Source organism: Sabethes cyaneus, chromosome 2 (genome assembly GCF_943734655.1).
Source record: "Sabethes cyaneus chromosome 2, idSabCyanKW18_F2, whole genome shotgun sequence".
Lineage (NCBI taxonomy): Eukaryota > Metazoa > Arthropoda > Insecta > Diptera > Culicidae > Sabethes > Sabethes cyaneus.
In genome coordinates this window covers 63668613-63679186 of record NC_071354.1, presented here as the reverse complement: position 1 = coordinate 63679186, position 10574 = coordinate 63668613, and the positions used below count along the sequence as shown (strand labels likewise).

At 39.3% G+C, this 10574-nt stretch overlaps 1 protein-coding gene across 1 annotated transcript; it reads right to left on the bottom strand.

Annotated features, from left to right (window-relative positions):
* Positions 1 to 3976: 3976 nt before the first annotated feature.
* Positions 3977 to 5859, bottom strand: LOC128734750 (dehydrogenase/reductase SDR family member 7-like). Its single transcript, XM_053829087.1, has 5 exons — positions 5701 to 5859; positions 5139 to 5644; positions 4628 to 4741; positions 4397 to 4563; positions 3977 to 4323 (listed from the first exon to the last, which is right to left on the bottom strand). The coding sequence occupies exons 1-5, from the start codon at positions 5822 to 5824 to the stop codon at positions 4254 to 4256; spliced, it is 981 nt and encodes a 326-aa protein (XP_053685062.1). The 5' UTR covers positions 5825 to 5859; the 3' UTR covers positions 3977 to 4253.
* Positions 5860 to 10574: the final 4715 nt, after the last annotated feature.

Genomic DNA, 10574 nt, shown 5'->3' with positions numbered 1-10574 from the left:
CTTCTGTAGTACTGATCGTGTCGTGAATGTGTCTCCACTGTTCGTTTAGGTTCTCTCCGAGATATTCACCGATCCGCATCAGTCTTTCGAGAGTACTCTGCAGCAACTCTTTCCGCTGATAACCGCCGAATTTTCAGTCGTATCTTCCTCGTTGGTTTCGATTTGAATACGTTGGACAACCGGGCGCAGATCTAGCTTACTACGAGATAGTGGTCCGAACCGACGTTTGGTGCCCGGAAGGATCGCACGTCTGCGACATCAGAAAAGTGCCGGCCATCAACTAGAACGTGGTTGATCTGAGAGCAGGTCTTTCCATTCGGGTGCTTCCAGGTGTGCTTTCGAATGTTCCATCGTGCAAACTGGGTACTGCAGATAACCATTCCTCAGGCTGCAGCGAAGTTGATTAACCTCAGGCCATTGTCGTATGGGGTATAATGGAGGCTTTCTCTACCAATAATGGAACGAAAGAACTCTTCACGTCCGACCAGTGCATTTGTATCCCCTATGGCTATCTTTATGTCATGTCTTGGGCACTCTCCATATGTCCTGTCGAGAAGATCATTGAACATTTCTTTCACGTCATCGGGTTTGTCGTTCGTCGGTGCGTGCACATTTATCAGACTGTAGTTAAAGAATTCGCCCTTAATTCTCAACACGCATGGACGATCATTGATAGACCTCCACCTAATGACACGCTTCATTTGTTTTCCATGTAATACGAATTCGACTCCATGCTCTGTTTTATCGCCGCCACTGTAGTAGATGTGATACTTATGAATGTCGTGCCCGCGAAAGGATCTACTGCGCGAAATTCGCGTTGTCCCGTCTTCAGCCATCGTACTTCCTGCATGGCTGCAACCTCGACCTTCATCTTCTGCAGCTCTCTTGTCAGCATAGCATCGGCGCCTGCCGGTTCAAGTAGAGTCCTGACATTCCAAGTACCAACTTTCCAATAATCGTCGTCCTTTTTTCTTTTGCCTGGGTTCATACCGATTATCCGGTTGTAGTTCCTTTCCTGAATTTCTCCTAGCAAAAGTTTTTTAAGCATACCGCCTTACTGCACTGAGGAAAATTTCAGAGTGAAAGTCATTAAAATTCCTTATGAAAATTTGCCACAAGGCAAAAATAAAATTTTCATAAAGTTATCTTATGGAACAAAAACGTAACTACTTGATTATGGCTATCATGAAACGTCACTCCGAAATTCTATCTAAAACCTTATGAATAGTTCAATGCTTTTTTTAAGGATTTCATTCAACCACCTTATGAAACCACTCGAATGAAAAGAAAAATCCATTACATTACCTTATGAAATTACTCAACCGCAAAAAAAAATCCATTACGTTACCTTATGAAACCACCTAAGTCTTAAATCAAATTTCATTATATCGCCTTATGAAATTTATACACCACAAAAAAGAATATTCCCATTTGGCCCAAGCTTGGCTCCCTCTTTTCGCTTCGATTTTGCTCTTATGGCCACAGCGCCTTAACCAGACGGAATTCGAAAAGTGGTTTATAGGGAAATTGTAGAATTAGTCATTATCGACAAATTGCCAAAGAACGTATAGCTTAATCTGGCTGTTTGCAACATTTATGTAGTCTGATTAGAGTAAAATGCAGCTTAGAAAATTCTTGATCCTTCGCTGTCATTATTTCATTTTTTTTAAATTTTGCGACGGTTGTAGTTCCTTTCCTGAATTTCTCCTAGCGAAAGTTTTTTAAGCATACCGCCTTACTGATGGGGCTGCGATGCCTAGTCTCGCGAACAGGGCTGCTGTTTTGGGTATAGCTGGCGAGACACAGTCGGAGTCGCTGTTGTATGCCGCCCCTAATCTGGGATACAGCCGCATACCTGGTACGGAAACGGCGATTCACCGTGCAGTGGGATCACCGTCGTGAGCCGCCCCTAACCTGGAGTCAGACGCTCACGGCTGGCAAGGCTGCTCCTTTTGCTAACACTCAGCAGATGTCGGTATACGACCTAAGCTGCCACCGGGGTTGGTTACCCGATCTCCACTAAGGGTGCTCGTATTCCGGCTGGTACCACGAGAAGGTAGGGACAGGAGTTGCTGGATAAGAGGATATTGACCACTGTGGAGTCTATTTGATAGCTGCAGGTACGCGAGGTGTTTCGCATTGCCCAGCCATTTACCAGCCCATGAATAATAGTGTCCGGCAATAATCTATACGATCAATTTGTTTGTTGGAGGCGTTTTTCGGGAAACGTCTTGCAAGTGTTGATCACCACACATGTAAAATGTCGTCTGAAATTGAAAAGTTTTTGCAAGAGAGAGAAACGGAAATCTGGCATATTACAAAATACCGTCGCTTCGGGTGAAATTGATCACCTCGGACCAACGAGTAAAAAACTCATTATTCTTCGTTTATACTGGTTCATAAAGCTGAATATGCACCCACAGACTAACAGACGTAACACTGAAGCCTCATTCCATCGCCAATAAAAATGATCATTTCAAATGTTCACTTAAGCCCAGACTCAAACAACAGTCGCTGCGCGAGAACGCCAATCGCTTACGCTGGCGTTGTTGTCAGTTAATATCAGGCGTATGAAACTGAAGGGTAAAGAAGTAGCTAACATCTTTTTACGCTTCCTACACGTCCGACACAAAAAGAAAAAAAGCAAAAAAGTAACTTTGTTCGGGAGCTTACCAATACAGATTCATCCGAGGCTGAAGTTAGAGCGGGCTATTCACAAATACATTTTGTCCGAGGCAAAGTTTGTTGTGGGCTAGATGAGATGTTGGCTACAAGAAAAATGTATGGGAATGACATTTGTGACAGTGGGGTGGTTAATATACAACTAAATTTATAGCATTGCTAAATTTATAGCAAGCTGCTTTGCGCAGCGCGAAGACTGCACCAGGTGATGCTAGTGTTTTTTCCAAGTTTTAGGGGTGTCATTGAAACGATGTTTTGTTAGAAAATTTGTTCGAAGTGTTACGTCTGTTATTCTGTGATGCACCCATTCATATAAAGATTGAGTTAAAGATCAAAGTCACTTGGATTTCAACAAGACTGATCCTGTAAATTGCTTAATTTGGTAAAATTTACTATTTTGATCGAATCGCAATTCTCAACATGCCCGATAAAACTCCTTGCCGTCAACACAAATTTCATTGTAGAAGGAAGTTTTAATAGAACTAATTCGGTTCTGTAATTCTCTGGCTGTGCTTTGATAGGAATGTAAAGGTGTAAAATGGAATAGGAATGTAAAGGTGCGCTGGCACTGTTATCGGATAATATACAAGTAAATTTATAGCATTGCTAAATTTATAGCAACCTACTCTGCGTAGCGCGAAGACAGGGTGATGCTAGTGTTTTCTCCAAGTTTTAGGAGTGTCATTGAAACGATGTTTTGTTAGAAAGTTTGTTTACTAGCATTCAAACACTAGCATCACCTGCTGCAGTCTTCGCGCTACGCAGAGTAGGTTGCTATAAATTTAGTAATGCTATAAATTTAGTAATGCTATAAATTTACTTGTATATTATCTGACAACAGCACCAGCGCATGCGAGCGACGTTCTTGAGCGAAAATTTGAAATGATCGTTTTTATTGACGATGGAATGAGGCTTCAGTGTTACGTAAAAGCTAGTTAGTATATGCGTGTTTGAGCAATTGAAAAATAATTGAGAAAATGTATGGAGAGTCTACATCTTTTCACTTATTCTAAAATTCCCTTTTCAGTGATTGAAATGCGATCTTCCTTTCCATATGAATCAATTAGAAGAAAAATTCTGATTGAAGGATGCATAAATGTTGTGATTCGTCAAGAAATAAAGGTATTATAAGCCCTGAAAACCTATTCATTTTCCACCTTTAGATCTTCATTTTACACCTTTACATTCCTTTAAGACGTAGTCCTACTTCAAAAATATGAAACTGAAATTCATTTAAAATTTCACGTGTTTAATGTTTATTTTTACTAGATTGATTTTTACATATACAGTCAGATAATACAGTTCACAATAAAGTATAACATAGTTTTCGAAATTTACACCTTTACACATACTCTACAAATAATATATGACTGAGTGTTTGAATCTAAAAGTTTCATTTTTCTTTTTACAGCAAGTGTTGTCAAGGCATTAAAGATGAATATAAATGTCGGTCATGCTTGGAAAATTAAACTTTCGTTATTTGCTCTTAATGGTCGATATTAAAAACACAAATCTCAAGCTTAATGAACTAAAACAAATACATCCAAGTATTCCTGCGTTGAGCAATCTCCTCATCTAGCTCCAAGCGGACGACCATTTCGCAGATTATCGATGTTAGCAATGCCAAGCACATTGATCAAGCTGCAATGAATAGTAATTGATTAGCTATGAGTGAAATTGCTTACGAAACAAATCTAGTCCATATTTCACTCACAATCGTCTAACATTCGGATAGTAACATCCAATGTAGAAGATGAAATTCATCGGACGAGTTCCTGCCCAGCTAAAGGGTGTACGATTGGCTAAAGCAATTGCATAAAGCTCGGCGCATCGCTCGCTGGTCAGACGTTTGTCATCCGTACCGACTGGTTTGTTGAATTTCTGAACCGTCAAAAAATTAAAACATCTATTATCAACGTGGGATAGTGAAACTTAACCCTTTTACCTCTCCCGGGGTGTTAGTAAAACATTCCTGTAGGAAATTGGTAGCAGTTGGGCCTGGGCAAAAAATGGTGGCATCCACTCCGAGTGCTTCATTTTGTAGAGTTTCGAAATATCCCTAAATAATTGAAAAGAAAATTCAAAAGATACATAATTAACATCATCATTGTATAAATATCTTGAAGTTTGTTTTGTCTTCTGAAATATATCTTGGTTTACTACACCAAGAGCACAAACATTTTTCAATACACGCCTTCTGATGTCACATTATAGACATTGTTCAGTAAACAGAGGCAGTCATAATTTTATGTCAACATGAGCGTTGACAATGATCAACATTTCAAAGATTTTGAAATAATATTCGACACAGACCCCTGGCAACTGATTAGCGGATCCGCCAGTGTGCATCAAACGAATTTGAATAAAGTGACAAATCGACAAATTCCTGTTTGTTTAGGCGCCATGAAATCGCAAACTGGTTTCCTACCTAGCTACAGCATTTTTAAGTCACTTACGTGCAAAGCATGTTTCGCTGCCGTGTAGGTGGCCGAGTTGGGAAAAGCGACCAGTCCTGTAATGCTGCTTGTAACGGCGATATGACCTTTCACAGAGTTTTCAATGAAATAGTTCAGTGCCAATCGGGACAGATTTACGACGGCAAAAACGTCCAGCTCGAACAGTTCTCGGTCTACTTTAAGCTGAATAGTGTTCCATTCGGCGCGTTGCGAACGGCCTGCGTTGTTGACCAGGACATCCAACGTCTTAAAGTGGTCAATCACTTTATCAAAATACTTCTGATGATCGTCGATCTCCAGCATGTCCATCTGCATCACTAAAATGTTGTTCGATTGCAAACTTCCTGCCGACGCCGTTAAACATTCTTGTTTTACTTTCATCAGATCGGATACTTTGCGTGACGATAGACACAATCGGACGCCATGTTTTGCCAGAATCAGCGCCAAATCACGACCGATTCCACTGGATGCACCCGTAATCCAAACGACTTTTCCCTTGAGCGAACCTTTAACGAGAAAAATTGAAACGAGTCCTAACACGAGAAAACTATGTTCGTCTTACTAATAGGCTTGCCCAGCTTTGATAATAGGTACAACTCAAAGTCCGAATCCAAGTAGTAGAATATACAAAACTGTACTATATAGTAAAGGATGACACAGAACCCGACTAGCGACAGTAAAAACATTGTGACATTCACTGAACGGCTGCGTTATCACTTAGGTACTACTCAAACAGACTGTGGCGCTTCGCGTTCGGTTACAGACTGACAAGAATTAAATACGAAATAAAACATCTTGACGCTTGTTTTATTGCCGCAGAATTAGAAATAGAATTCAAAGAGCGAGTGGCAGCAACTCTCCCGTCCAGCGCGTGTATTGCACTCTTGGGACAGACTTCGGAGCTTATCACTAAGATCCTTTGAGAGTTCATGTGCTTGTTGTCGTATTTAGAATGCATTAAGCCGGGATCCAGCAGGTGGTATTCATCGTGCAGGAAAATGAATTATACATGATAGTTGTTTATGGACGGGTTATCGTCGTTAGTCGTTAGTTTTCCATTAGGTCAAAATTTATGAACAACAATAAACACACACATTACATTTTCGTTAAAATAATTTTATTCTTCAACGGTTGTTTTAAAATTCACAATTTTTTTTAAAATATGCAACATCCGAAAAAATCGGAAGATTTTACTGTGGAGTATTCTGAAAAAATATGAGAACTGAATTTTTTTTTGAATATTGTTTTCGTTGATAACTCCATCACTATGTTCGTGTACAAAATGTCATAAAATTTTGGGACCTTTTGACTCAACTTGGATAATTTAAAAAAAATTTTAACATTGTGACTTTCTAGCTACTATTAACCTCATTCATAAGTTACGACAAAAAGGTATCTACAGTCTTTCTGTTATGCGTACTTGCTAAATAAATTTGTTGGGGAAACAACCTTAAATTAATTTACCGTGAAAGTACCATATTTGACGCGGTTAAGGAACGTTCAGTTTTAAACCTTAATTAAAAAATAATGATCAGGCAGATAGGCCTACTATTTTGCACATTAATAGTTAAACTAGGATAGAACATGTGGAAAAAAAATTAAGTGTATATATATTTTAAATTCGTTATACAGTGTTAAGTTTTTGGAGACCATCATGGTTCCTAAATTGACGCAAGCAATTTGTAGTGTTCCTTATTTGACGCAATGTGTTCCTTAAATGACGCACATAGAAAAATGTTTTAAAATCAACAAAGCTAACGGTTTATTCCATAGTTAAAGTAATCACACGTCATAAACAATTAAATGATTAATTTTGGTCTTTTCGGAGCAGCTTTAGCTTTTTCGGTAAAAGCTTTAGCAGCTTTTACTTTTGAACGATTTTTAGCAGCAATTTTCTTTGCATCTCTAGCTGCTCGTTTATCTGCTCGAGCCTGCTCTTCCTTCTGTTTTTCCGATTGCACGTTTTCATACCACGCTCTAAACTCGTCGCTTGTAGCAACGGCAGGCGGACGAGGTCGTTTACGCGTTGCTCTTGAATTGTTGGGAATCGTCTTCGGTAAGACAAATATTTTCTTCAACACATTTTCCTTCTGTTCAGACAAACCAAAGCTAGATGAGTTGTCTAGTAACGATTTTGATCTGTCCGATTGTTTTTCATCCAACTGCTTATGGAATGGTTCCGGATATTCTTTAAAAGGACTTTGGGGTTGTACTGTTGTCACAGCTGAGTTTTGCGTTTGAAACGTATCCATCCACTTCCATTTTAACAGGATTGCGATTCGATCATCTATAAATTAATTTAGTACTTGTTTAAAAATTAGAGTTTCTTTTAATATTTTGCCACATACTAACCCTCAAGGTAATCCGTCTCGAACCCTGGAAATGCATTTGGGTCATCCGCTGGTGAATCCGATACCATTTGTGCCTTTTCTTTAATTTCCTTCCAAACATAAAATAAGTTTGTATCACCTTTTGGACCCGGCCAAATTAAATCTGCTTCGTGTTTTTGAACGTATTAAGTTGCGCAACCTTGAGGTAAGATTCCAGATGTTGTAAACAAAGTTTTGCCTCATTTTCTTTACCACTCTCATCTTTGTCCGGTTCAACCCATACATTCATTTCATCACTCGGTTTGGCTTGGTCTTTCAGAAGCATTTTATAATTAACCGCATTAGGATTCCACGGCAAGATTCCGCATTTTCGGAAACCGTTTGTTAGTACGCTTTTGAGGTCCTTTATATCATCAACCGCTTTTTTCAATAATGGCGCGATCTCATGCTTCGGCAACGACTGTCCGGCGTGAAAAGTGCGAAATTCTATCAAACGCTTATTCCAGTAAACTTTCATTGGTCTAAAAAAAGACACATCCAATGGCTGGAGCACATGAGTTGCGTTAGGGAATAAAGATATTAAAACAAGCTGGTTCGTGCGACAAAATGCAATAGTCTCATAAGATACATGGGAGGTGTGACCATCTACAAAGATTATTACTGGCAATGGAATTTTAGTTTTTGTCACCCAAGGAACAAATATGTTTCTTAGGTAATCTAAAAAGGTTTCTTGCGTCATCCATCCTGATTGGTTTCGTCCGACCGCCCAACCGGAGGGTGCGTTTCGAGCGATTTCTGCTGGTAGCCGTTGTTTGTAGGGGAAAAGAATCAACGGTGGAGCAAGAGTACCGGCAGCGTTGGCTGCGAACAAGGCGGTATAGCTTTCCTTTTCGGAATTTCCATTTCTCGTATGCACATATTTGTCCCCAATTTTTGCAAATACTTGCTCTTTTGTTGGAACCATCCGAACCGCCGATTCATCCATGTTAAAAACACACTCAGGCTTCTCAAAAATCTGATGTAATTTCTGTTTGTCAATAAACGAACCAACTTCATTGAACCAGTTCCGGATTAACCTTTCAGAAACTGCTGTACGTTGCTTTGAGAGAGCGCTGGGAACGCGACGAGAAATTTCAGGATGACGTCGGAGAACCAGCTTTAGCCACTTACGACCGGGAACTCCTGCTGTGAAAGGATTAGGTCGACCGGATAAGCGAAAAAAGTACCCAACTGATGTTTTTAACTGCTTTGCATCAATTGGAAAGCCTGATTGTGCCGCTAAACAAATCCATTCAACTACAGATTTTTCCTCTGCTTGCGTTAAAACAGTTGGTTTGCCACAAGGGCGCACTTCCTGCAGCTTCTTCTTTCGACGGACGGTGGCCTCTGGAACACCAAACGAGAGAGCAGCTTTTCGAACTGATATACCTTGTCGTGCCATATCCACGGCATTTTTGAGTGCAGTCTTGGAATAAGTAATATATTTCGTTTTGTATTCCATATTTTGATCTGTAAAAATAAGGAACAGTATGAACCTAATTTGACGCAAAACATTTTGGTTCAGAAATATGCAAAAAAGGCTTTTAAAGTTCACATAATGATAACAATACACTAATGATACTTACAGTTTGATAGTTTTTGATAATTGTATCACAAAAAAGCAATTTTCCTTTAAAAAAATGTTAAATTTGTTCGAGCGATTTCTTAGCGTCCGTACTAAGGTAGCAACAAAATGGCGCATTTGACAGGAGTACTTTCTCTTTATTTTTTTTTCACCGTTATTGATAATCGATATGGAGCTTTTTTTATCACGAATGCGTTTCATGAATGTAAGTGAAGACCCACACATACTTTTCTGAGTAGTATTAAATGATAAAACAGGTTATTATCGAGAATGATTTGAAAATTGCGTCAAGTTTGGAGCTGCGTCAAATATGGTACTTGCACGGTATGTAGGTTTGACGTTAGACGCAGCACGGTTGTTATAGAGTAGTTGAAGTGACTGCTATATGACTAATACAAGTCATAAATAAGTTATTTCAACCAAATAAAATAGCAGCGTGTCACTTGGGAACTGTTAACATTGATCTGAACTGATGGACGTGTCTTAGATATGCGTTGCATTTTTAACACTGTAACAACGAATGTTATGTCTGCTAAATGCTAGATCCGAAGTCATAATTAATTTATTCTGGTACCTTTCTACAATTAATTTGTGCGATGATTGCTCCCCTAAGGGGAAAATGTGGAATGTTAAATATATTACTATTAATCTACTTCACATTATTATCTTCAAATTGGCAAGGGACGTACAAAACTGTAAAAGCAAATAACGTTCTAATGCTTGCGTTGAAAGTTATGCTTTTCACACGTTCTCTGTACCGGTGACAATTCGATGGTTCGATGGTCAAAGCGCCTAGATATATGCACCAAAAAGTGAAGCCGAAGTTGCCCGAACAAAGACGAGTAACAAAAAAAGGTAAATTAAAATGCAGCATCACTATTCAAATGCTACCAAACTGTGGTACGATGACAATGGTATCACTGTGATTTTTAAGGAGTAAAATTCGGGCATTACTTCAGAGCTGAGGTCGTTTGAACCTTGAAGAATACTGGTCGATGATTAATGATCAACTGATGGAGAAGGGTGAAACTGCCGGCGACGAAAAGGAGTTAAAGCGAAATAGGGGTTTGGCTGCAAAACAACAGGGGAAACAGTTGGTGCAACAGATGATGGATCTTATTTGGGAATAAAAGCAATCGAGAAATACAGTGGGATTTCGAATTTGGCATGCCTCGATTTTGGTAACAAAAGTATCCGTTTTTAGCAACACAAAATATTTTACTTCCAAAAATATGCTTAAATATCAGTCAGCTTCCGCATACATACTTTAAATGTCGACAAAATATTGCCTCAAATGTGTTCATGAAAAAAAGTTTGCAGTTATAGAATGTTTCGAACGAGAACGAGATAGTCAGTCTTATTCTGCGACACGTGACTCAATACGACAATTGTCACGCCACGGCGAGTCGACTCACCTAGGGGACAACCTTGTCACTTAGGTAACAAACCCCTGTCACCTAAGTGGCAAACCGTGTCACCTAT